General features: G+C 48.3%; 2 protein-coding genes across 12 annotated transcripts in view; one reads left to right on the forward strand and one right to left on the reverse strand.

Annotated features, from left to right (window-relative positions):
• Positions 1-27997, reverse strand: part of MCF2L2 (MCF.2 cell line derived transforming sequence-like 2) — a 175471-nt gene that overhangs the window by 49761 nt on the left and 97713 nt on the right. The gene's annotated exons all lie outside the window — the stretch shown is intronic.
• On the forward strand, positions 8499-27987 carry B3GNT5 (UDP-GlcNAc:betaGal beta-1,3-N-acetylglucosaminyltransferase 5). Of its 11 annotated transcripts, none has more exons than XM_084874225.1 (3): positions 8499-8783; positions 19868-19941; positions 23612-27987. In XM_084874225.1, exon 3 carries the CDS (start codon positions 23928-23930, stop codon positions 25059-25061), a length of 1134 nt encoding a protein of 377 aa, XP_084730351.1. In that variant the 5' UTR covers positions 8499-8783; positions 19868-19941; positions 23612-23927; the 3' UTR covers positions 25062-27987. The 11 variants fall into 11 exon arrangements, with proteins under 11 accessions (XP_084730351.1, XP_084730357.1, XP_084730356.1 ...); XM_084874224.1 differs by lacking the exon at positions 8499-8783 and adding an exon at positions 8842-9198; XM_084874226.1 differs by lacking the exon at positions 8499-8783 and adding an exon at positions 8842-9177.

A 27997-nucleotide genomic window follows, 5' to 3' on the forward strand; every position in this document is an offset into this window, starting at 1 on the left:
AGTTCTTAGTCTAGTGAGAGAGACAAGAAACCAATGACTCCAGGACAGTGTGATAAGATACCAGAGAGTAGAGAGCAGGCAGGTACAGAGAAGAGTGCAAGGAGAAGGGGACTCAGCCTGGCTGGGGAGGTCTCAGAGAAGGGGAAATCTGAACCGTCCTCAGTAAGAGGTGAGGACGTGGCCATAAAGACAGGAAGAAGGATTCCATGCGTAGGAGTCTTGGCTATACAGGGGCCTTGAGGGAACCAGGCTGCTGGGACAGGGTCTGCAGGGGGAGCATGAGAGGCAGGGGAGCCCAGATGGAGGAGATGCTGTCAAGCCAGGCTACCGTGCAGACTTGATGCAGGAGCCTGGGGGAAGGGGTGGGAGGTTGATTTGGCCAGCAAGGCAGGTGTCTCTCCAAGAGCCTGTTTCTTTAAGCACAGAATAGGTTCAGACTTAGTTTGACATCCCTCTTCTATTTCAATAAACCCCCCAAACTGTACAGGGTAACAACCAAGAACACTTTATGTGGACCAGCAATTTTCACCTGGTGTGCTGCAAGAACTTTGAAAACATGCAATACCTGACTATTTAGTCAGGGGCAATGACCTTTCCCCCCTCAGACTGTCAAATAAAAAAGTGACAACAGCCAATACAACAATAGTCACCTGGTGTGAATGCCCTGCCTTTGACCATAAATATATATTGCATTGGTCACAATGAATAATAAGATTGTGTCTGATTGGTTCATTTTTGGTACCAGAAATCCTCATATACAAATATGGATACTGATTTTTTTTTAAAATATTAATTGATTTCAGAAAGGGAGAGAGAGAGATAGAAACATCAATGATGAGAGAGAATCATTGATAGGCTTCCTCTTGCATACCTCCACTGGGGATCGAGCCCACAATACGGGCATGTGTCCTTGACCAGAATCGAACCCGGGACATATCAGTCTGCAGGCTAATGCTCTATCCGCTGAGCCAAACCAGCTAGGGCAGATACTGATTTTTTTTAAAGTCACTTTAAAGCAAAGAGTAGGTAATTAGTATTATTATTTTGTAAATCAATCAAAATTATGCGTATTTTTGTCAGGTTGGCAAAAAAGATATTTTTTGGTGTGCTGCAGAATTTTAGTAATTACTTTATGCGTAGCACGAGATGAAAAGGTTGAAAATCATTGCTCTGACTCATACAATGACCATGCTGAAGCCAATGATTTTTTAAGCATTTATAAAAGGTCTGATGAATATGAACAATTCCCTGGTTCCTGGAAGGCTAACAGTTTTGCTCAATAGCTGTTCACACTTTTCCACTTTTGGATTTATTACTACCTTATATTTTTTCTTACGTTAATTAGATTTTATCTCATTACTCTGATGTAATTACCTCAAATTGTTTTTGGAAGAGGATGGGGTATAAGTAAATTATTATAAAGTTTATCTGATGACTGCTTGCTCTGCAGTATCACAAAATAAAGAATGACAAAGTAATTTCATGCATACTTCCTTTTTTAAAAAAAGAGCGGCTGAGTATAAACACAATCCCATTAATCTAATTCAAGTTAACACCCTGCATTTATGTAACATGTTAGGCATTATAAAGGTTTTTTTTCTTTAATTGTTGCAAAAATATATATGCCACAAAACTTAACCATGTAAACAATTTTTAAGTGTACAATTCAGTGGTACTAAGTACACTCACAATGTGGTGTAACCATTACCAGGACATTTCCATCATCCCAAACGGAAAGTTTGTAATCATTAAACACGAACCTCCCCATTCCTCCCTGCCCCCATTCCCTGGTAACCTCTATTCTACGTTCTGCCTCTTGCCATTTGCCTATTCTAGTCACACAACATTTATCCTTTTGTGTCTGACTTATTTGACTTAGCATAATATTTTCAGGGTTCATTCATGTTGTAGTAGGTGTCAAAACTTCATCCTTCTTTAAGGCTATATTTCATTATTTATATATTAGAGGCATGGTGCATGAAAATTCATGCACTGGAGGGGGCAGGTCCTTCAGCCTGGCCTGCCCCCTTTCATAGTCTGGGAGCCCTCAGGGGCAGGAGGTAACCTGGCGATCAGGGGAAGGTGATGCCCCATCATATCTCTGCTGCTGGCACTGCTAGCCTTGGCCAGCCCTGGTTACCTGAGCCTCGGGCAGCCCTGGGTGGCTGGGCATCCCCCATCCGAGGCTTTCCTGTGCCTTGGGTGAGCCCTGGGAGCGGGGCTGGACTTGCCTCGTTCCTGCTACCCCAGCGGGGCTGAGGAGATTGGGTGCTGCCATCTTGTGGCTGTGGGCACAGCCATCTTTGAGGGCAGGACAGTCAATTAGCATATTCCCTTCCTATTAGCTGTGGGCGCCACCATCTTTATGACAATGTGAGGGTCAATTAGCATATTCCCTCTTTATTAGATAGGATACCACTACTGTTTTTACCCACTCATCTGCTGGTGGATATTTGGTTTGCTTCCACCTTTTGTCTATTGCAAATAATGCTGCTATGATCATTGCTGTGCATGCCTCTGCTTGAGTCCCTGCTTTTTTTACAGAGAAGAAGAGAGAGCGATAGAGAGTCAGAAACATCGATGAGAGAGAATCATCGACCAGCTGCCTCCTGCACACCCCACACTGGGGATGTGCCCACAACCAAGGTACATGCCCTTGACCGGAATTGAACCTGGGACCTTTCAGTCTACAGGCAGACACTCTATCCACTGAGCCAAACCAGTTTTGGCAGAGTCCCTGCTTTCAATTCTTTGGAATATGGGCCCCAAAATGGTCTTGCTGGATCACATGGTGTTTCTACTTTTAATTTTTTGAGAAACCACCGTACTGTTTTCCAAAGCAGTTATACCATTTTGTAGTGCTACCATCCGTGTGCCAGGGTTCCACGGTCTCCACATCCTCATTAACACTGACTGTTTTTCCACTTTGTAAATAATAGCCGCCCATTGGGTGTGAGGTAAGGTGTCTTTTTCAATGTGTTTGTTACATTCCTTGGGCCATCCAACACCTGATAAAGAGCTTGTCCAGGATAGATGGCCTGTCTTATTCATCCTTGTCCTATGACTTCCCAGCAGGTAAATTCCCAATAAATGTACCAAATGGATGAATGATAGATTTCAGGAACAGGCAGATGCCAATTCTGTGAGTAATAGTAGGTACTAATTGTAATTCTCATTTCACAGAGGAGAAATTAGGGCTCACAGCAGTAAGCGATTTGATTGAGATCAAAATGCTGGCTAGGCATTGCCCGCAAGAGTTCAAGTACGGGCTTTCTAGCTTTAAAACCAGAGGCGGGTGTGTGTGTGTGTGTGTGTGTGTGTGTGTGTGTGTACTGACGCAGTACCCAATATTCTGCAGCGTAGCTCTGTCAGTGACAGGAAGGACACCAGTGGGATGGTGGGGGGATCCAGTGGGATGGTGGGGGGATCCAGGGAATTGGGCTGAAGTCTCAGAGCCATGGTATATCTTCAATCGAGACATAACAAGATGTGCGAGAGATTGCTGGTACTCCAAGAAAATCCATGGAATACTGCTGAGAGGAAAACCATTATCCAAGGGTACTGTTGGTACTAACTCTATCAGGAGTATCCAAATTATTCAATAATCTTCAATAAAGAAAAGAAATTGTGAAACAGTTAATAAGCTTCCACTTTGTGTAAATAAAAAGAAGTCTATTTGGGGGGGTGTGGGGGGGGTGTGGAAATCCCAAAGACAGAAAAATGTATAAAATAGTCAAAGATCAAAAACCTTGGGAAGAGCCACACTGCTTTCTCTGCTCTGCATACCTTTTTTCCCCCCAGACCTATTTATATTTTTATCTCCCCTGCATATAGCTTATTATTCTATTAATTCCTTTCCTCCCAAGAGGTTTGTGTACTTACTATAACAGAACATATCGCTCAGAAATATTGCTCTCTCTTTCCAGCATTCCTTAACCCCATACCTGCAGGTTCAAATAGCAAAATGTTTAATATTTGGTTTTATGACCTTGGTCATCAGAACAACCAAGACTGAGTCATGGTGAACTATATTGTTTCAGATCAAATGATTTATCAAGGACTTTAGAGTTGCCTTCTTAGAAGGACTGTTACATGAAACAAAAATCTCAGTACAGTACAACTATCTCTAACTCTTAATGAATGATGGTCTGCTTATATAAAAGCCTAAGCGACAACCTGACCTTTCAACAGGCCGACTGGTGCTATGACGCATAATGACCACCAGGGGCAGACACTCAATGCAGGAGCTGCCAAGCTGCGGTGACTTGGCAGCTGCAGCTCTTGGGTGACACACCTGGAACCAGAGAGGAGGGAGCCCGATTTGAGGTGCATTACCCAAGACCACCCTCTCACAATCCGGGACCCTTTGGGAGATGTCGGAGAGCTGGTTTTGCCCAATGTCCGGAGGCCAGGCTGAGGGACCCCAAGAATGTGGGCCTCTAGTGTTAAATAATTAACTCAATATAAATCCCAGGCAGGCCTATAACTGTCTGGTTTGAGTGGGGTTTGAACCACATAGGCTTCATAAAGCAGGCATGAACAGTTGGAAATTTTTAACTATTAAGAAAAGGAAGGCAAAACCAGTTTGGCTCAGCGGATAGAGCGTCAGCCTGCAGACTGAAGGGTCCCAGGTTCGATTCCGATCATGGACATGTACCTTGGTTGTGGGCACATGCCCAGTACGAGGTGTGCAAGAGGCAGCTGGTCGATGTTTCTCTCTCATCGATGTTTCTAGCTCTCTATCCCTCTCCCTTCCTCTCTGTAAAAACAATCAATAAAATATATATTTTTTTTAAATAAAGGAAAACAGAGGATTCTATTTTAAGTTGTCCTTAAAATATCAGCACAACCAAACTTAAGGGTAAAACACAAATGGTTGCATCTGCAGCCTCCATGTCATAGTCAGTACGATTTCCGGGGCACCTGCTGTGATGTTCCTGTTTTCTCAGTGCCTCCCCATCACAGGACCCAAATCATTGTACTCAGTTCAGAGAGCTGGCAAGGCTGATGGCTGATACCAACTGTCTTTTAAAACCTGAGCCTTAGACAACATTCAAGATCCTCCCTGTACAGATGTCATCGTTCACTCAGGTTGGCCGTGCCCTCCTAGTAGGAGGCAGGAGATGGAGCTAGAGGCAGCCCCCGGAAACTTTCCCAGAACCCTGATGGCCCTAAGAGTGTGAGGTGTGTGTCTGGTCTGCAGGTGGGGAGGGGGGAGAAATGCTGGCAGAATAACTGCCAGGGAGTGTGCCCAGGCCACTGCCCCTGGGGTTGCCTGGGCATGTGCAGCCTGGAGGGAGACCTGTGCCACCCTGCCCCTCCCCCCAGTCTTCTCCCCACCCCTCCCCCAGCGAGGCCGCCCCACCCTCAGCACAGCTCTACTGGACCAAGGAGGGCCCCAGCCTCCAGGACCTGCCTCTCCGAGGCTGCCCCTGTCTGTGCGGGGCCCTGCTGAGGTTCGATGGGCACATAGAGAGGCCTGTGTGTGATTAGATGATCCCTGCCCCATGCAGAGGAGAGAAAGGAAGACGGTGGGTCTGAGAAGGGCCTGCAGTGAGTGCTCTGTGTCCTCGGCTCCCTGCATCTCCCCGTTCCAGGTGTACCCGTGTGGCTTCATGCAGCGGCCAAGCCCTGGGATGGAGGGCGGATGCGGAATGTGCCAAACCACAGGAGCAGAGGCACGACTGTGGGGGAGGGCGCGTGCCCCAGTGTCAGCGCTGGGCTGCTGGCCTCAGGGAGGAGCACACGGGGCCATTGTCCTGCCGACGGGAAGGGAAGTTTGAATATGTGATGGCCGTTGGAGCGTTCAGCACACATTCAACTCAACCAACGGTCAGTACATACGTGTCCACTCCGTGCAGAGCCTGTGGGGGATTCCTCATGGGAACTGGGTACGAGCAGGACGTGGGCTCCCCCCTCAAGAGGTCTGAGGCCTCTCAGAAGAGCAGGGAACAGGTCCACGGACAATTTACCCAGCGACACAGGGCCAAGTGTTACTGCCACGCGGCGCCCTGGGCTGGGCCCGCTGGTGAGAAGAGGAGGATTCTGGCCCTTGGGACAGTCACGTTCCATCCAGTCAGCGTTTCACAAACACGTTTGGGTCATGCATTTTAGACAAGTCAAGTTAGGGCTTTTGTGACACGTGTAAGTGAAGACGTTCACGTGTGGAGCTCAGAATCTATAGAAAACAGTCCTGGATAGAGGCCACGGAGGAGACTTCCAAGGAGCAGTGTGGGAGGAAAGCCCAGCCAGAGGACTGGGTGGAGTGGCCGGCGGGCAGCACAGGGGGAGGCAGCAAGAGGTGGTGCGTTCTGTGAGGGGCGATGCCGTGTTAACAGAGACGTGAAACACAGCAGGTCCCTCTGCAGGCATGGCGATGGGGGGCAGCATGAAGGCGCCTCTGCCAGCTCCCCAGTGAGAGGCGTTTTCTGCAGCCGAGGTGGCATGGGGGTGATGGTGTCCACACAGCCCCTGAGCATTGCCGAGCTCGGCCCTTCACGCACGTCATTGTTACTGCAGTCAGTCCTCACTGCACCCTTCCAGGCAGGCATGGCTGTGCGGTGTAGAGATGGTGGGTCACTGCCCAGATCCTGTGGCCGCAGGAAGGTCAGGATCCCAGCCCAGCCCTCTCTCGGCTCAGGCCTTGCATGAACACTCACCATTTTAGAACACAGCCTGCGGTGTGTCTGGGCAGGACGGGGCCTGTGCAGGGTGTGTGAGGACATCTCCTACGTAAGAGTCCAGAAAGGGCAAATCACCCGAACCAGTCAAGCCTGGCTCTGTGCTCCCGTGGGGTTAGGCAGTAAGCTAGTCAGCCATCAAAACCGCTTCTCCGTTATTTCAGGAAGGCATGCTTCCTTCTCGGGTCTCTTGCTCCCACCGTCTCCTAGATTCTCTTGTACTCGGGGTCCAAGTCTTCTTTCCCAACAAGGTGAGAGGCACGCCCTTCTGCCTCATTCCCTGGCCCTGCCTCCCACATCTGTTTCTCCTTCGCTCTTTCTCTGCCTTATCTTATTCTTTCTAAATCTAACATGCAAATTGCAATTCCTCTCATTTTTTCCAGTGCTGTTTCTGTTGTCCTCCGGTGCTCTGCGAAGCAAATTCCCAGTCATAGTGGTTTTTGTTTACCAGCAGCGATTGTGGATAAAGAGGGCAAGGCAGCCCTGCCTTCCTTCTCTGAGACGGTTACATCAGCATCACTACTTATCATCTTAATCTTATTTCTAATTAGTTTCAAATTGTTCAGGCACTTCCTCCCCATTCAATAAACTGAGTGTTCTGTTCTTATCCATGAAGCCTATCGTTCTCTTTCTCCCCGACTGGGGTGGGATGGGGAGCCAGCCTGGGGTAGCAGATCCTCCCACATGAAGAAAAGAGCCTCCCAGACTGTGTGGTGTGCACAGTGGACTCCCGGGCAGACGTTCTGGGCCACTCTGTCCATCCTCATCTTTCATCCACCCCCTCTCCCCGCCCCCGGCTCCCAACAAAAGCCACACACATCCTCTCATCAATCTCCTGGCTTACACTGGAAATGATTTATCTGTCTGGGGCATTTGTTTCCACATAAGGTGATATGAATATGTGATTTGCATGTACATATCAATGTTCTGGTTACTCTGCACTTCCTGTGGAACAGTCCTCCGTGTTTGTGCATGTGGAAGGCTCTCGGGCTAACACATGGACCTATGTGGGCCCATAAATATGTCATACACATATGACAGATGGGAAGAAGGTATGTGAAGCTCCTGTCAGGATTTTATTTTGCATGGGTAAAGAAGGGAGGTGATTTGCAGAGCACTAACAACGAGTCCATTTCCGTATGGGTCCGTCAGGGACCCCCTTACAAGTCACATTATATAAATATTTCTGTCTGTGTTCTGACACGCATATGGCACTATAATCTCTGAGTGGATAATAGCAGTGCCGAGACATTCTCTCTATGGGTAATATATATATATATATATATATATATATATATATATATATATATATATATATATATATAGTAATCGTATGGCTCAAAATAAGCTAAAGGGCTTACAGAGAGCAGTTATAAACCGTCTGGAAAACTTAGTTTGAAATAACAGGTACAATACTGTAACTACAACTTCAAACTCGCATTCGGTAATCTACTTTGAACCCATTACCTGTCCCATTCCTTTTTACAATAAGAAACACAAAGCTTTTCACTTCCGCAGAAATTTACATTCTTCTGATTTTTTTTTTTTTTTTTTTTTTTTTTGTCTAGAGGTGCGTTAAGTTACATTGAGCAAGAAAAACAGCTCCAAGAAGACGCTCGTGTGGGTGCTGGCTCACCCTTGATCACCTGAGGATATGTCCTCATCCAACTACGTAGGCGCCAGGAAGCACTTCCTGGACTGGTCTTGCACCCACTGGAACGGAGTCCGGCGGGACCTATCCATCAGCAGTGGCACATCCCCACCCCCCACCACCCCCACCACCAACGCGGGGTGCTGGCGGAGGAGGGGCCAGCCAGGCCGGCCTTCGCCATGACCCACGGCGCCCGGAGGTGCAGGGAGCCCGCGCCCGCCCGCAGCCCGCGCCGTGGGTGGGAGAGCCTCCCGGGCGCCGCGCCCCCGCCCTGCGCCGCGCCCCTGATTGGGCCCGCTCTCCCCTGCCCACTCCGCCCGGCGGCTCCCCAGGAGGAAGCCGGCGAGTCCGGCCGCGCCGCCTGCCCCGGCCTTGCCCAAGAGCCAGCCGGCAGGCTTTGTGTTGGAGACCGGAGGCCTCTGCCTGGACATCGGGAGGACAGCCGGCCTCCGGTGGGGAGCTGGTGGCGCTGGGCTTGGCGTTGGTGAGTTTTGCTTTAGGTGCTCTTTGGCTCTTTGACGTGCACCGGGCTCGGAGGCAGAGGCATTGGAGGAGGTGGAGGTTCCCCTGTCCGCCTGGCATTTTTTAAAAACGCGCCGCTGAGTGATGCTTTAGTCGCCGGCCGCGTTTCCCTCTCCGGTCGCTGGGGCTCCAGAAGCTCCTGGCAGAGCGGCGTGGCGGGACAGTGCTCTCCACAAGGAAACAGAACGATGGGGCCCCTGCAGCCCAGCCCAAACCTCCCACCTCCCGGGGAGGAAGGAGGAGCCGCCGCCGGTCCCGAACTGACGGATGGTTAATCGAACCCACTTCTCCGGAGGAAGCCGTATTCAGACCAGTTGCTTCAGGGTAATTAACTCGGGATCCACGGTACGATTTTTTTAAAATTGCTCTCTCCAGCCGACTGCGTCCTGAACGGGTTGGACCCCACCCCCACCCCCACCCGCGCCCCGGGGAGGCAATGGGGTCCTTCCTCCCGTTCTGACCGCTACGTGGGGGGAGCTCAGGCACGCCTCTGGGGGAAACCTCAACTCCCTGAGGCGTGTGGTGCTTTGTGCGAGGGGAACCGAGACCCGGAGCCGCTGTCCGGTCCGCCGTCCGTCCGGGCTCGGGCCGCGCAGCCTGCGCCCCGCCCCGCCCCTGCCAGCCGCCCGCCCGCCGCGCCGCCGGAGGGAGCAGCCCGGGACGGAGGACAGGAGCCCCGCCGTCTCCCCCGTCCGCCCCGGACCGGACGAGGCTTCCCCGCCGGGGAGGGGAAGGTGGCGAGGAGGTGAGGGCGCGCACGGTCGGGAGGGCGGCTGCAGGGCTCCAGCTCGGAGTGCGCGCCGGGCCCCGAGTTTAGGCTTGGGAAGGGGTGGTCAATCCTCGGATCCCAGGCTCGGCCCCTTCCCAATCCTAAAGCTTCCATCCCAGGCTTTAGGCTTTGGAAGGGGTTCCCCCCGCCCCTGGCTGGGCGCCGGGAAGCGGGGGGCGGCCCCCGCGCGCCGCGGGGTCGGGCCGGGGCCGCGGGCAGCGCGGCGGGAAGGGGGGCGCGTTTCCTCCCGGGCGCCTTTGTTCGCTGCTGCTCGGGGCGGGCGCCGACCACCGCGATCCCGGGCCGCGCCGCCGCCCCGGGGCCGCGGGCGCAGGGAGGCTGGAGGGGGGCCGCGGAGCTCCGCGGGGGGTAAGTGTCCCGGAGTCTGGCGGCGGGTCCCCCTTCCCGGGGGGGCTCCTCGGGCGACGCGCCCGCCGCGCCCCGTCCCGCTGCCGAGACCCGCCCGAGCGCGGGAGACCCGAGGCCTCCGTTTCCGGCGGGGGGTTGGGGGGGTCCCCCAACCTGGAGCTGCCCGGGGGCCGCTTACGGGGAGGAAGCTTGCGTCGGGTCGGGGTGGAAACTAGAAACCGACAGACAGAGGAGACGTGGCTGGAGACATGGAGACGAGGAAGCGGGCAGGCTGGGGGCGCTGGGGAAGGAGACCTCTTCCTAGCGGGAAGGTCTCTGCCACTCTTTTTACTCTGCTGAAGTTCATGTTGCATTCCAAAGTGATGTCACTTTGGGATGCAACATGAACTTCAGCAGAAAGTAGCAACTTTTCATCGGATTCTGGCTACACACCCCGTATTTTTTTTCTTTCCCAGTGCTGGTTTTCATAGGTTATGGGTTAGGTGGGTGGTGGCTGGTCGCTCATATTTAGGGTAACTCTCCGATGAAAGGACAGCTATTAGAACTGGACTTGTTCCTCTGCGCCTTTATTTTGGGAAACGTTGTTGCCTGGTCCCTATGGGGGGAGGGAGAGAGGTGTGAGAAGCTGAAACTGACCCAGAAAAGGATGACTTGAAGGTGCATTAAGTCGTGGCAGCTGAAAGGTCCCATGCTGAACTTCCTGAAAGGGGGTGATGAGCAGCTAAAGTTTTACTTTCTCAAACCAAAACTTAGGGTAGATTTTATCTCTTGTTTCAGGGGATGGGGGCTGCTTTTTTTTTTGGCGGGGTCAACTCTTATTTTAAAGCAAGATACACTCCATATCTAAAATATTTCCTGTATTTACATAAAATGATCCTTCTCTCTCCCACTCCTTCTCTCCCCGGCCCCCCCCTCTTTCCCCTGTCCCACAGGCATTCTCCTTGAGTATTTACTGAGCACCCTGAGTGTGAGGCTGACTCAGTCTAAGCCACACGAGTCCTCTAGGGGCTCACCCTGACCCCTCAACGTGGGGATGGGTGCCATGACAGGGGAAGATGGGGCCAAGCTCAGAGAAACTGTTCCCCAGGAAGTGAGAAATGAGAGATGATTACAGATAATAGTATGCGGAAGAGTGGGTGTTGAGTGGAGGGGGGCAAAAACGAAAGAAAATGAAAGACATCTGTAATACTGTCAACAACAACAAATGGGGGGGGGGGGGAAGAGGCATACATGGTATTGGACATAAATGCTTTGCCCCCGCCCTGCAAAAAAAAATCTCAAAAGGTGAAGAATTTTCTAAATAAAGTGTAGGCTGTAGCAAATAAACTTTATATTTCACTAAAATGGAGATCGAGTTTCCCTTTTATAGGAGACTGATTCAAATGATGAGATTGTAAGGGGGGGGGACTTTCTCTCATATATAGAACAGCTTGAATCATAACTCATGGGTTTTGAAATGGGTCATCTTTTAAAATGGGTCACTCTGGCTGAATCATTGCACTTGGTGACTTTCACAGCATAAAAGGAGAGTTCTTTCTGAGGATCAGCTGTACTAGAATCTACGCAACAAAACAGGGCATGGTAGTAGAAAGAAACTGGCAGAAATTCAGAAAGAAATGTCTCAAAGTAACAAAATGTGTCCTATCCTTTAGGAATTTTGTATATGCTCAATTAAATAGATCTAAGGTTTGCATGTGATGTTACATAGTATACCTTTTTTTTTAAGGGGGGGGAGGGAATAGTTCCATAGCCATTATTTTATTCCATTGTTAGAATAACTTCATGAGGAGATGCACATATTGTACCTGTATTCTAGAAACTGAGGCATAGCATCTATACTGATAATAATAGCCCAGGGGCTGTCATGGCCAGCCGGACAACTGGTCACCAGGAAATGCATGGAAAACCTCTAGGTTCTTCCCCCGCAGCCCACAGGCTTCTATCACAGCAAGGCTGGCGGCCCAGTGGGCAGGGTAAGGCAGGCTCAGACAGCAGGGCCTGCCAGGCACAGTGCACCAGCAGTCCCGCCTCTGCACATGAGCTGCAGAAGAAACACCTTTTCTGACCGCTCATTGGCTAACCTCCCCTTACACCACCCGCAGAGTTCTTGGTAACTTGGGTAATAAGAATTCAAGAAGGTGATCTAGGGTTTTTCCACCTCACTCCTGGAGTTAAAAAACGAAGGTTTGCTGTTGGAGGGGTCAACTCTTATTTTAAAGCAAGATACACTCCATATCTAAAATATTTCCTGTATTTACATAAAATGATCCTTCTCTCTCCCACTCCTTCTCTCCCCGGCCAATGTTGTTTCCCAAATATAATGTCCAGAACAGGACATAGGAACTGCCTTCGGACAACAGGCTTATATGTATAGTTTATATAATAGGTTTACATTGGGTTAGATGGTCAACTTATTTCTAAATCACTAGTTTTCATATCGGAATTTGACCTCAGCTTTGTAGGACTCTTTCATTTCATCCAATACTTATTCAGCAAATACTTGCTTAAATCATGCCCTCCGAGTCCTATACTTTTTCTCCTTCCCTCCTTCGCACCTCTCTTTTTTTAACCCCCTTTGCCTCTTCGGCTCCCCTTCCTTAAATACCCTCATCCTTTTTTGTGGAGGAAAGGCTTTATGCACCCAAAGGACACGGACTCATGAGGTCCCAGGGTGCTCTGGGATAAAGAAAAGGAAGGAAAGCCGAAGCCTGTTTGGCTCAGTGGATAGAGCGTCAGCCTGAGGACTGAAAGGTCCCAGGTTCGATTCCGGTCAAGGACATGTACCTTAGTTGCAGGCATATCCCCAGTAGGGGGTGTGCAAGAGGCAGCTGATCAATTATTCTCTTTCATCGATGTTTCTGACTCTCTATCCCTCTCTCTTCCCCTCTGTAAAAAATCAATAAAATATATTTTTTAAAAAAAAAAAAAAAAAAAGGAAAAGAAAAGGAAGGAGGGAAAGTTGAGGTGGAGGGTCTGGAAAGGGGTATGTTACAAAGAAAATGAGAACAAGCTCGGGCAAGATACAGGCCGGAGGGAGCAAAACATAAGCGACCTCAAACTTCAGACAGAGAAGCAGGTTCTTTGCCCTCTTGGGTCACTTCTCTTGGCCCGGCCCCACCTGCTCCCCTCCCTCCCATCCTGGCGGGAGCTCCGGAAGGAAGGGCAGGGGAGGAGCTCAGGGAGGGACCAGGACCTCAGCTGGAATTTATGGAGGTTACGCGGTGAACCCCAAGTCTTGGGACTTCAGTTCCTTCTTCTGCAAAATGGGGAGATGAGATCTCCCTCGAAGGTTATTGTGAGAGGTAAAGGGTTAGAACGTGTGTAAGGCATTCCGAATGTGCCTGCCGTACAGTAAACACACTCGTGTTAGCGACGGTTGCTAGAGTGGGCAACGGAGAAGTTTGCTCTTTACGTGGGCAAGCACAGAACAAGAATTGTGTCTAAAAGAGCAGGCAGCCCTGTCAACCAACAACTTCCCGGGAATGAATACAGAAGGCCAAGCCTAGAAAAGCAAATGTTTGACCTTTACGAGCCTTTTTATAGTTCAGCTTCTTTGTTTGTTTCAAATTCTGTATACTCAGACTCGTTACTGGAAATTTTTAATGACTTTTAATATAACTCCTGCAATAGAATAGTATCTAGTCTGTAGTCCTGTGTTATCAGTTTCCCTGGCACCTGTCTTTACTTAGGGCCTGTCTTTATTTGTTTCTTCACTTGGTATTTCCCTGTCTTTATTTTGCCCATAAGCAGCAAACAGAAATCTATACCTTTGTATGACCAATAAAGAAGCATGTAACTTTATATGGGTGAGGCGTATTACTGGATTCACATGCTTGGTTTTATAACCTCGCTTCTTCTCTGTCCCACATCTATGTTTGCTGTGTTGGCATTGAAAGACTTTGGACCAACACTGAATCAAGAATTGACTCCTTAAATTTGTTGTTTTTTGTGTGTGTGTGTGGAGGGCTAGCAACTCCAAATAACTTCTAATCTTTGTCCAAGGTTTGAGCAAAAATGTCATCGCTACTTAACAGCCACAAAAACACCTAAACATAACTGTTGGGTAGAATTTTTTACAGGCCTTATATTGAAAACAATTAATTCTTTTACTTTTTTGAGAGAAAGAAAGAGAGAGAGAGACTAACAACTTGCCCTAACTGGGGATCAAACTTGAAACCTGGGTATGTGCGCCAACCAGGAATCAAACCCACCACCTTGTATACGGACGATGCTTTTAACCAACTCAGCCACACCAGCCAGTGCACAACCCAATTTGATTAAATAATAAAATAAAATTGAGAAAATGTGTGAGTTGTGTATTCAAATTTCAGACTGCTTCCTTGAGCAAGTAAAATAGGTAAAGAGTACTAAATATAAGCCAGTTGTGTGTTTTCAGCACAAACTGCTACAACTAATATAATAAGAAAAATCTATGGAAATCACATTATAGCCTTTCCAGCAAATTCAGGGCTTTTTATTCCCGATTTCTTTTAACGTGGCAGTTTGGCTCCTGAGGATTGGTCCTAGCTATGTTTCACAGGGAGGAGATGATCAGACAAGCCAGGTAAAAATTCTTGAAATGTAAAACAAAATGTAAGGTAAAGAAGGGACAGAAAATATCCTTTTTCCTTTTGTGATATTCCGGGACAGGAAACAAAAATTGTGTTTCCCTAGGTCTTTGGTATAAAAGTTCAGATCTAAAAGGTATATACTGTAGTTTTTAAGCTTTAAAAAAAAAATGTATTGTAACTTTCTGGAGGAGCATCGTTAATTCATAATAATACTTGCATCCCTTTTCAGCGATGCTGGCCCTGACTTCAGTGTGCTTTAGAGAGGGCATGGAGAGCCTGGGAAATCCGTGACACACCTGGGGCGAGAAGCTAACAATGTGTGACTCTTCTTTCTCTCGGAGGCAGGAAGTAAATGCATCAGCTAAGAGTGAGGGAGACAGACGTCGGAAAGGTGGAGACTTAGCATGTCTGGTGAGGAGACTGCTTAGGGAGGAGGTTGGGACAAGTGAAGGACAGCCACACGGTGCGGAGTGCCCTGCCCACAGCTGGGTATGGCCATCGGCAGGCATGCTTCCTGCCTGGGTGTCACACCTTCCCCAGCAGCCTGGCGGGTGTGGTAGAAGCAGAGGAGACGGGGCGACCTGAGGTCTGGGGCTGTTGGGGTGGAAGGACGGGAACCGAGGAGAGGAGGGCGAAGGGGCCAGATGGTTCCTCACCAGAGGCAGGGAGGTGGGTAAGAAAGGCCAGGAGCTCGCTGGGTGGGGTCAGGGAGTTGGGGGCAGGGAGAGGTGGGCAGAGTGTTCTGAATGAATACGTAGAGGTTGTGGGTGAAGGTGAGTGTACTGGAGGGTTATGTGTACTTGAACTTAGAATGTACAGGGAATGAAGTCGCATAAAGAAAGTGTGTGGCGGGGAGGAAATGTGAACCCCATGGTGCCTACATCATAAAATAAGGGTTCCTTACACTTCCGAGTGTCTCCTTTATGCTCAGAGCGCCCACCGCATCTCCAGTCCTGCCTGCCTCCTCCTCATGACCCACGGGACTTCTCTACCCGCTGTGTCCCCAGCACCTCACACTCAATACAGACCTAAAACCAAACACTTCCGCCCTCACGTTAGCCAATGAAACCAGTTTCCCTCCTCTGCCTGCAATGCTTGAAACTAGATCCCACTCCTCCTCCTCCCCCCTCCTCCTCCTCCTCTTCCTCCTCCTCCTCACCCCCCTCATCCCCCTCCTCATCCCCCTCATCCCCCTCCTCTTCCCCCTCCTCCCCCTCCTCATCCTTATCCCCCTCCTCCTCCTCCTCCTTTTCCTCCTTCTCCTCCTCCTCCTTTTCCTCCTCCTCCTCCTTCTCCTCCTCCTCCTCCTCCTCCTCCTCCTCCTTTTTCACCCCCATCCCAGGTCACTCTGCTGCTGGCTTTCTGCTTTCCTTGAGAGGATCTGAGGGTCTTCTTGATCCCTCCCCCCACCCCCGCCACTCCCACCACACAGGCTGGGTCCTCTCCACCTTGTGCTGTGTCAGCACAAGGCCCGATGAGCCAGTGTCCTGGTCTGAGTCCATCCTGCAGGCCACTGCCAGATCAGTCCGAATAGTAAGACAATTACCAGCTACATGCAGAAAGTTATCAACAAGGAAGTCCTTCTGTGGCTTCCCGTGGAACTGCATTTCCTCTAAATCCTACTCCACACACACTCTCCAGTACACCCATCTTCACCACCAGCACAGGCCAGTGCCAGATCAAGAGACTGTTAAGGACTCTGTTCCTTCTCAATCCGAATCCTGCAAAAAGCTTAATTCATTTAAGTACACATAACTCTCCAGTAATGAAAACACAATCTTCTGTGACTTCCTGCCGCCCTGAGCACTCACCAGCTCCTCTGCCTTATTATCAGGGTCCTGCCTGGGCGGGCCCCAACCTCCCTGCTTTCAAATTCATCCCTGTCTCTCCTATATTGGCCACACGGTGATTCTTTCCTTTCTTTCTTTTTATTAATTTTTTTTTATTTTTTTAAATATATATTTTATTGATTTTTAACAGAGAGGAAGGGAGAGAGAGAGCTAGAAACATCGATGAGAGAGAAACATCAGCCAGCTGCCTCTTGCACACCCCCTACCGGGGATGTGCCCGCAACAATGTATTACATGCCCTTGACCAGAATCGAACCTGGGACCTTTCAGTCCGCAGACCAACGCTCTACCACTGAGCCAAACCGGTCTCGGCCCTTTCTTTCTTTTTAAACATTTAAAAAAAATATTTGTGTCTTTATTGGTTTCAGAGAGGAAGACAGAGAAACATCAATGATAAGAGAGAATCATTGGTCGGCTCCTCCTGCATGCCCCATAATGGGGATCGAGCCCACAACCTGGGCATGTGCCCTTGACCGGAATCAAACCCGGAAACTTTCAGTCTGCAGGATGGTGTTCTATCCACTGAGCCAAACCAGCTAGGGTACTGGTACATCCCACAAACCCCTCAAGTGTGGCTCTTCCACAAAACACCACATGCGGGCGTGCACGTACAGTGCGACTGGAACTTCGTGGCCCGTGCGCGGAGGCCGGTTTTCGGCCTGGGCGAGCCTGTTTCGAAGAAGCGGCGTTAGAACACTCCAGGGGCCAGAGAGACGCGTGTGGCTCGCGAGCCGCGGTTTGCCGACCGCTAAGCGAGGGCGGTTCTTTCCTTTCCTGCCTGAGAGAGACAGCCTTTCCTCCTGCAGCCCACCTCCTGCGTGTCCTCCGGCCCTCGGACCGGCTGTCACTCTCTCTCCTCCCCGGGGACACTCTGACTGTGCCGGGAGCTGGCACGCGGCCTGCGCCTTCTGTGGAGGTTTGATTGTCACCCCTGGGAGCTGTGCTTTCGTGTGGGCACCATGAGGCTTCTCTCGACCAGATTGCAGATGCTCTCAGGCGGGAGACTGTAAAATACTACTTCACGGCTCCCGCTGGGCCTGGCACCACCATTCCCATAGCGAGGGCTCGGGTACTTGTAGGACTCACGGAAACACTGGACACCGAGGTTGTTCAGCTGGAACTTAGAGTGCACACCTCACCATCCTGATTAAAACTTCAAAATGTGTAGCAGGCTTGCATGATATTTTAGGATCACAAAAGGAGACTCGACAAAGAAATGAATTGACGGCACGGGCGACTTTTTTAAAACGCTGCGGGACAAATTGTTAAAAAGCGGGACGCCTGGTCACCTTAGCAAAATCGGGGGTCGTTTTGGGAAACTGGCAGCCTGTACGTGCACTAACTGGGTTTTCCCAGCAGAGTCTAAGGAGCTGTGCCCCGCAGTTAAGAGTAACAGAGGGGCACAGCTCCCAGACTGAAAGGTATTTGGGGTGGGGTCTGCCACCTCCTCTTCTTTCTGATGCTCCTACCTCTGTTCTTTCTTCCTCTGACTACTCCTGTCTATTAGGAAGGAGGATATTAAGGATATCTGTTCCTTCTCCATCCCAATAGAAGCAAACCCAAGTTACATTCTGAATATTTGCATATTTCCTTTACGCAGTTCTTTGTCCTGTTTCCCATTCCCAGTAGGCTCTGAGTCACGGGAAACTTCTCTGTCCCCTCACTAACCGTACAGTGATATTGCCTCCCATTTGCAGGTCAGAGTGCCGTGAGGGGTGCCCGAGGTCACACCATAAATCTGGCCCCAAAGCCGGGGTAGCCCTGGGGTAGCCCTGGCGTGTCCGGCCTGTGGATTGGTCCCTGGGCCGAGCTGTGGGCACACAAAGGAAGCTGCACCCGCAGCATTCCGGGCGGCCGTGCTGAGCTCTGCGAGCATTGTCTGGGATGGCTTTGTTTCCTGGAAGGCCCAGCATGTTCTTTCTCCAGGCCCGGCAGGTCCGTGTGGGCTTCTGCGCGGTTCCCTTTCCTGCAGGCTTTAGGCGGGAGCCAGAAGATGTGCCCTGGAGAAGCTGTAAGACTGCGAGTCAGAAGGGGTGGGGGGGGGGGCCAAGTGCACATGCGTGGTCTCCATTTGCAAAGCCAGAGTAGGGGGCAGCATGGTCTGGTTGTAACTAGGGAATTTAGATCCCCGAGGTGCTCTTGCTTTTGGCTTGGGAAAGGCCGCCTGGTGACCAAGTTCCGCTTGGAGGCGTCCGGGTGTTCTTTTGTTAGAAAAAAGAAGCTGGGTGCTCTAAAGGAGGCGTTCACCTTTCCCAAGCCTTCCCCTCGTCCAATCAGGACGACCCCTGGCATGTGTATCTGATCCATTCGCCGTGCAGGTGAAGAAATCTTGTGTTAGGGCTTTACGTGGGGCCCAGAACCTAAATAAGCAGCGTGGGTCACGAGCTTCGTGACAGGTGCTTTGTCACTTTCCCATAGAACTGTTCGGACTCTCTGTGGTCGGCTGGGAACAGTGGGGGAACTACAGGAAATTAAGGCAAATACACAGGTGGGGCGAGCATGCGAGATAAAGTAAATGTTAGGGGCTGGCTGCTAGGTGGTAGCGATGTTAGCAGCAGCAACACACCCGCTGGATGAGTGATAGACCCCGGGTCGTTGGAGGGGTTCCAGGGCCTCGGTGAGTCACGTGGACACGAGGAAGCTGAGGAGTTAGGCTTGTGGACTGATTGTCTCGCAAGAAGGTCAGACTTGTCAACCACTGTGAAAGCGGGCCAGGGCAGCCAGCGCCGGAGCAGACCGAGCACAGCTGCTCAGAGAGGGGGCGCTAGTTTGTGCCTGAGGTTCCGAAGTGCACTCCTTTGTTTCCGTTCCAGGGTCTTTGGGAGGGAAACCGCAGGTTGGATTCAACTGAGAATTTTCTCTGAATTGTTATTATTATTATTTTTTAATGTATTTGTGTTGATTTCAGAGAGGAAGGGAGAGGGAGAGAGAGATGAAAACATCCATGATGAGAGAGAATCATTGATCGGCTGCCTCCTGCATGCCCCGCTCCTGGGGGTCGAGCCCACAACCTGGGCATGTGCCCTTGGCCATAGTTGAACCTGGGACCCTTTAGTCCGCAGGCCGATGCTCTATCTACGGAGCCAAACCTGGTAGGGCTTTTCTCAGAATTCTTAAGCACACGCCGTCTTAAAAATCTGCTGTGAATAATTCTCTGTTCCTTTGTGGTAAGCCTCTCATTCCTTCAGTGTGTCTGGTGGAGGGGGCCAACGGGACTTCAGCCTGCAGAGGGGGGCCCTGGTCTAAACGAGCACCCTGATGCCTGAGAGGAAGTCTCCCCAGGCCCTCACCGACGTGACTTCGCAAATTTAGGCAGATGCCAGCTTCAGACACAGATGCTTCCTGCTGCCTTTTGTCACCCTGCTTAGCGCATGCCGTCTAGGATGAGCCAAACCAAGGCACACATGGCTGATCGTTGGCCTGTCCCCGATGGCAGTATTTCTCACCCTTTGCAGCTGCCACCTTAACATGGAGTCATCTGGGTGACGGCAAGTGTGGCTTGAAGTCTGAAGGAAGCCCCGCAGCCAAGGTGAGGAGGGCACGGCAGGACGCTCACAGTGTGTGCCCATGGTTTCCGTCAGGTGCCGAAGGGTGGGGGGCCTGAGGATGAGGTCTTTGGGCACAGAAGTGGGGCCTTTGCCCTGAGGCTTCAGACGGGAGTTCAGCTACCCAGCCACCCTGGACCAGGTGGAGCTTGCATTGTCCGTTCCCTGTCAATGTATAGAAGGCCCAGGAGACGGAGGAGTTGACCCAGCCCTTCAGGGGGGAAGGTGCTGTCTCCGAGTGGTGGGAAAAGAGAGAGGGCATATGGCTGGCTGGGCATCCTGACCCCCAGTCCTTCCCAAGTGACTAGCTGCTGGATTGAAAGGTGGCTCCACCCCCAGCATGGTTCTTTTCGCCAACATCCAGAGATCACCTATTTTTAAAAAATATTTTATACCCCCTATTGGGGATGTGCCCGCAACCAAGGTACATGCCCTTGACTGGAATCGAACCTGGGACCTTTCAGTCCGCAGGCCAATGCTCTACCACTGAGCCAAACCGATTTCAGCGATTTTTTAAAAATATTTTATTAATTTTTTTTTTTTTTACAGAGAGGAAGGGATAGGGATAGAGAGTTAGAAACATCGATGAGAGAGAGAAACATCGATCAGCGGCCTCCTGCACACCCCCTCCTGGGGATGTGCCCACAATCAAGATACATGCCCTTGACCGGAATCGAACCTGGGACCCTTCAGTCTGCAGGCCGACGCTCTATCCACTGAGCCAAACCGGTTATGGCAGAGATCACCTATAGTGTCAGATGCCAACCTGGGTGCTGAGGGTAGGCTATCTACAGCCTTCTGCTTTGCATGACGGAGTTCACAGGGTGCAGTCTGATAAAAGTGTCAGTAACTGGAAGATCGGTGTGGGAAGGTGCCGGGGTAATTCAGATAAGAAACAGCTCTGGTCTCAGTTCAGACTTCCCAGAGACAGACATGGAGCTCAGTCAGGATCAGAAGACTTCTTTTTGGCAAGAGGCAGGCTTGCCGGCCACAGCACTGCTGGTACAAAGCCTGGCGTGTATGAAACAGCATGTGTGGCTGTGTTTTCAGCCAATCGTTTGGTATTGTTGGCTCGTGGAGAGCACCTGACGGGTCTAAAGAGTTCCATTGGCCCCGCCGGCGTGGCTCAGGGGTTGAGCATCAAATTATGAACCAGAAGGGCATGGTTCAATTCCCAGTCAGGGCACATGCCCAGGTGGCAAGCTCAATCCGCAGTGTGGTGTGTGCAGGAGGCAGCCAATCAACTATTCTCTCTCATCAGTGATGTTTCTATCTCTGTATCCTTCTCCCTTCCTCTCTGAAACCAATAAAAAATGTATATTTTTAAAAAAGGGCTCAGTTAGTCTCCTGGTTAGATCTGAGTTTTAGAAAGGTCACTGATTGGAGAGTTGGCCAGGGGTAATTTAGTCTGCTGCTCTGGTCTTGGTGAGAAGTGATGTTGACATGAAGGGGGTGGTGGTGGGGGTAAGGTGTGAAGAGAGATTTAGAAGAAGCAATTCACAGGATTAAATAACTGGATATGGAATGGAGGAAAGGGGAGACTTTCAGATATCTGACATAGATGCATGAAGTATAGTCAAACACAAATAAGGAGAAAATGGAATCAGCAGGTTTTAAGGAATAAGATAGTAGAATGGGTTAGAAATGGCAGTCTTGTGTCAGGTAATTCTCTCTCTCTCTCTCTCTCTCTCTCACTATATATATATATATATATATATATATATATATATATATATATATATATATATTAGATACCTGGAGCACAAAATTCATGCATGGCGGGGGGGGGGGGGGGGGGAATCCCTCAGCACAGCCTGCACCCTCTCCAATCTGGTATCCCTCTCCCAATCGAGGACTGCTGGCTTCCAACTGCTCACCTGTCTGCCTTCCTGATTGCCCCTAACCACTTCTGCCTGCCAGCCTGGATCACCACCTAACTACTGCCCTGCCAGCCTGATTGATGTCTAACTGCTCCCCTGCCAGCCTGTTTGCCCTCAACTTCCCTCCTCTGCTGTCCTGGTCACCCCTATCTGCTCTCCCCTACAGGCAGGCTTGATTGTCCCCAACTGCCCTCCCTTGCAGGCCATCTTGTGGTAGCCTTCTTGTGTCCACATGGGGGCAGCTATCTTGATCCTGTGTGTTGGAGTGATGGCCAATCTGCATAGTACTCTTTTATTAGATGGAATAGAGGCCTAGTGCATGGGTGGGGGCCGGCTGGTTTTCCCTGAAGGGTGTCCCAGATCAGGGTGGGGTTCCCTTGGGGCATGGCATGGCCTGGGTGAGGGGCCTGAGTGGTTTTCAGACCAGCCATGCCCCCCGACGACCCAAGACTAGATGTATCTGGGATATATTTATCTTCTATAATTGAAACTTTGTAGCCTAGAGTGAAGCCAAGCCTTCTGCTCGCTCTGTGGCAGCAGCCATTTTTTGTTGGGATTTATTCACCTTCTATCATTGTAACTTTGTAGCCTGGAGTGGAGGCCTAGGCCGGCCAGGGCAGGTGAAAAGCTTGGCTTCCTCTGTCGCTGTGGGCAACCCTAGTCTGCTCTCTCCAGCTCCGTGGCTGCCTCCATTTTTCTTGGGATTTATTTTCTATAATTGAAACTTTGTATCCTTGAGCGGAGGCCTGGGCCAGCCAGGGTGTGTGGAAAGCTTGGCTCCCTCTATTGCCAGGGGAATCCAAGCTTCTCTCTTGCTCTCTGTGGTGGCAGCCATCTTGGTTGGGGTTGATTTGCATACTTGCTCTGATTGGCTGATGGGTGTGGCTTGTGGGCATGGCTTGTGGGTGTAGTAGCGGAGTGATGGTTAACTTGCATATTACTCTTTTATTAGGTAGGATGTATATTCCCTTTTAACTTACATAAAGACTTTGAGTTAGGCAGTGTTATTCCAATTTTCACATTTCTGAGTTAGATGCATGATATAGTGCAACAAATAGCAGGTGGCTGATCCTACACTGGTCAGATTTCCAGACTCCAAATACAGCACTTTTTGGCTGTAATCCTATGGCTTCCTAGTTTTGAATATGTTAAATTTGAAGTACCTCTTGAGTTTCCAAATGGAAAAGTACAGAAAGAACTTGACTGCATAGATTTGGACCTCACAAAGTCATTTTGGTTACAGAGAGTTTTGACTCTGCTTTTGAGAAACATATCTGAACTCCTTGATTATGAACCTTGATTTAAAAAAAGAAAATCCTCCTTTAATTCCTGCCTGGCCTGGGGCAAGCTTTATTGGATCTGTCCCTTTTTCATCATTCATCTATTCTGCCTTGAACTGTATAGTTACTTTCATCCTATTTCAAGTCAATATAGTCTTGGATGTACCCATTTGAGAGATTTAAACGTTAAGTATATAAGATGATAGCCATTTTAGAGGGCTTTTATTTATTGATATTTTTTTAAGGTTGAGGAGAGAAAAGGGGCTCTGTATTTTGAATGGGAAGAAAGTAGAGAGTGCTTCTTTCTTTTTTCCCCTCTACACCCCTTTAAAAAAAAATAAACAGCTGTATGTCTCTTCAGCTGTATGTGCTTGCTGCCTCATGACCCTATCCAGGTCAGTCCAGTTACATTGAGTTTGTAAGGAATCAGGAGTAGTTCATTTCTTTTCGGCAACCCATTCACTTGTCATCTTTTCTCATCCCAACTCTCACAGGCTACGCGTAACTTCTGCAGAGGGAAGTACGGGGGATGCCCGCTCGAAGCCAGCCACCGAACTCGATGAATGATGCCGGCGTGGGAACTTACTGATGTGCCAGTGTCCTCATTCTATCGTGTGTTCCGTTCTTTTGCAATCTCAGCAAAAATGGTCTTCAAAGGAAGTATTTTGTGACATAAGAAGCTCCTTTTACATTTGTCATGACCAGCCTGTCTTAAGATGAACATCGGTTCTACAGAGTCCGCAGTTTTGTGGTCTCGAAGAAGCAAATGCCCATTTAACACGGAGCCTCACTAAAAAAACCGACGTCAGAATGTTTGTTAGTGGCAGACGAGTGAAAAAATGGCAGTTTGTCCAGTTATTTGCCACTTGTTTCATCCTGAGCCTTATGTTTTTTTGGGAACCATTTGATAACCACATCGTGAGCCATATGAAATCCTACTCCTACAGATACCTCATCAACAGCTACGACTTTGTGAACGAGAGCCTGTCTCTGAAGCGCAGCGAGGATGGGGCTCCTCACTACCAGTACCTGCTTAACCACAAGGAGAAGTGCCAGGCACAGGATGTCCTCCTTCTGCTGTTTGTGAAGACGGCTCCTGAAAACTACAACCGACGCTCTACAATCAGGAAAACGTGGGGCAATGAGCAGTATGTTCGGTCTCAACTGAATGCCAACATCAAAACTCTGTTTGCCTTAGGAACACCCTCTAACCCACTGACGAGAGAAAAACTGCAAAGGGAGTTGGTCTGGGAAGACCAGATGTACAGCGATATAATTCAGCAAGACTTTGCCGATTCTTTCTACAATCTCACTCTTAAATTACTGATGCAGCTCAGCTGGGCAAATACCTTCTGTCCACGTGCTAAATTCCTCATGACTGCGGACGATGACATATTTATTCACATGCCCAACCTCATTGAATACCTCCAGAGTTTAGAACAGATGGGCGTTCAAGACTTTTGGATTGGCCGTGTTCATCGCGGTGCCCCTCCCGTGAGAAACAAACACAGCAAATACTATGTCCCCTATGAAATGTACCAGTGGCCAGCCTACCCTGACTACACCGCTGGGGCCGCCTACGTGATCTCCAGCGATGTGGCTGCCAAAGTCTACGCGGCCTCCCGGACACTCAACTCTAGTCTTTACATCGATGATGTGTTCATGGGCCTCTGTGCCAATAAAATGGGGATAGCGCCACAAGACCATGTGTTTTTCTCGGGGGAAGGAAAGACCCCTTATCACCCCTGCATCTACAATGAAATGATGACATCCCACGGACATGTTCAAGACCTGCAGGGCCTGTGGGAGGATGCCACAGACCCCAAAGTGAAAACAGTTGCCAGTGGCCTTCTTGGCCAGCTATACTGCAAGATGATGAAGATCGTTCTCCTTTGCAAACTGACCTACGTGGACACATACCCCTGTAGGGCTGCCTTTGTCTAGTAGTACTTGAATGTTGTGTGTTTCCACTGTCACTGAGCCAAGCCTGGATGAAAAAAAAAAAACCTTTAAATGTTTGTCTACACCTTACATGAAAGATGAATATGAACAAAGCAAAGAAATATTATGAAGGTGCAGTCTCTCAGAGTTTTTCTTTGATTGTAGAAGCTATTCAGTATGCGTTCTCTACTTCATTGCCTAAATCCATTTCTAGGAATTTATATTTAGAAAAGGTTTGTGAAAACAAAACTAAAGGGAAATTCAGGTTCTCCGTGCCACATGAATATTTGCAGCATAAAGAAGTTGTTAAGGAACCATAGTGTTAGAATGACTGCATTGGAAAGTACCAACCAAATGTCAAAGAAAGGGATATATTGTTAAACTAGGTATACAACTTAATTTTTATTAAAGAGCACTTGAATGGAAATGGTGGAGGCAGCAGAGGATTGGCATAAGAGAAAGTATTGCACTTGGTAAAAGCAAGCCTTGTATTTTTCAGAGGAGATTTAGGAAAATGTATAGCAGGTCCTCAAATATCCTGGTTTTGTCAAGCATCATTTTATTATAGCATTGATGAGATTTTGTAGGAACTTAACTCTTGTTTATATCAATTAGCCTATTGTAAAAAATTTTCATTACACATTGTTCCGCTGCAGTTCCAATTATCGATAATGTTAAATGAGGACTTCTGTACAATTTCTTTACAAACAGCCAAATCACTTATTGTCACATCCATGTAGATAGTGTTGGGGCCATTTAAAACATATTTATGTCTCTCCCCCCCCCCCCCCCACACACAGTTTAATATAAAATTGGAGAAGTCATTAGCTCTGCCCTAACTGGTAATGTAATATATATATATATATATATATATATATATATATATATATATATATATATGATGTAGAAAATGACACAAAACATGGCAGCTTGCTACCCATAAGGTCCCTCTGTAGGAAGAAATCATTGTTAATTCAAATAAGCTGATATTAACTTTAATTCAATGAATTTTTCAACTGGTTCTTAAATATTCATATTGATCTGTTTTTAAGGTACTTATTTGAATGTAGTTTGCATTCAAATAAAATAATGAAGACTTCCAAAGGAAAGGTAGAACATTAAAATTTTTTCTCTATAAATTATAAAATAAAATTCTTAATATCTAAATTATTGTAATGGTTACTAAAATTAGCCTGCACCTCCCCAACAAGGTCTCTAAACCACAGTATTTTGTTCCAGTTTCAGATTTTAAAATTGAGAGTATTAAACATCACACCAAAACTACAGTATCTTTAAAAAATCAATTTCATCAAAATAACCATTAGACAAATCTTTGGCTTTTAAATATTTTAAACTTGAAGTCAGAATGAAAGATAGAAAGTTGTCAGAACAAGATTGAAAGCATTTATAAAGCCACATCCTATATAATAAAAGCCTAATATGCAAATTGACCAAATGCAGATAGATGGGTAGAATGACCTGTCACTATGATGCACACTGACCACCAGGGGACAGGTGCTCAACACAGAATCTTCCCCAGGCCAGCCAAGGCGGGTGCCAGCAGCCCCCAAACCCATCTCCCTGCCAGTCGCCCCACGGATCGGCCCTGATCACGGGCCAGGCCTAGGGACCCTTCCCATGCACGAATTTCGTGCACTGGGCTCCTCGTGTTCCTTATAATCAAGGAGATGTGGCTGAGATAGAATAGAGTGACCTGAGACTTCCATTTCTTCTACAAAGCAGGGTAGAAAGGTGGCCACAGTGCCAACAGCCTCCCCTCACCGCAGAAAGAACGGGATGATGTCTGTTATTGGGGGGATCATGTGAAAGCCAAAATAGCAACTTCAGCAAAAGCAGTTGTACTGATTATAGAACCTCTGTCATCAGAGGTGCTTGTTAGGGACAACGAGAAGTCTCTCGTGTAATTAGATGATGTTTGAAACGCCGAAAACAAAAGAGAACTAAAAAAAGAATCCTCAGTAAACACAACTAGATGATGGCATATATAATTTTTTTTTTTTTTTTTTTTTTTTTTGCAGGTAGCTTTTTAATGTTTACAGAAATCTTTCTATTTTGAAAATTGAGGCTTGTTTACGTTGATTGCTCAGATAATTCAGAATTCTTAACTAATGTCAAAACTACAGTGTCAACCATTGTAGTTCGTAGTTCCCTTCTGAGTAGATTCGGGGTTTTTAGATCACAGCTTGAAATTTCTGACCAATTTAAAAAACAAGAGGATAAAAGCACAGTTTGACAAAGCAGATTTATAATTAATTTTCACTAGTTGAGCCTCTAATAACTGCTTGCCTTTTGGCCATACAACACCCTGTGTAGCTGTACTTGTGACTGTTTAAATGTTTCTTTGATTGACAATGTCAGCGTCTCCCTGGCCACTGAAATGATCTTGTTTGTTTACAGCAATACTTTTGTGAAACAATTATTTATTTGCGAAAGAGCTCTCCTCAACTGTGTTCATCTTTTTCTTTTTGCTTAAAATAGAACACATTTAAATTTAAAGGAAATATGAAGGCACTTCCTTTTTTAATAAGTAGGAAATTGCCAGATGCTTCTTTCATCAGACTTAAAAGTACTGAAGAAGACTATTTGTAAATACAATATAAGGATTCCCACCTTTTAAAAAGGAAGGTACAACTTTGGTGCTCCAATGCAGGGCTGTCTGAAAACTCATAAACGAAGGGAAAATAAGCAACCAGCCTGGATGGTCACTTGGGTAGAAGATGGTTGTACACAGTGTTATTGCTAAAAACGTTTTTACCTCTTGGTGGTTTGCATCTTTCTTTTTTCGTATTAACTTTATACCAAAATGTTAAATATTTATATTATTTGAATTTTGCTTATATGTTAAAATAATTAGTGTTTTTTTTAATAAATATGTGATTTACAATAAACAACTTGAAAATTGTCAGCAGATGTGTATT

The sequence above is a fragment of the Pipistrellus hanaki genome (genome assembly GCF_964339955.1).
Source record: "Pipistrellus hanaki genome assembly, chromosome: 2".
NCBI classification, from domain to species: domain Eukaryota; kingdom Metazoa; phylum Chordata; class Mammalia; order Chiroptera; family Vespertilionidae; genus Pipistrellus; species Pipistrellus hanaki.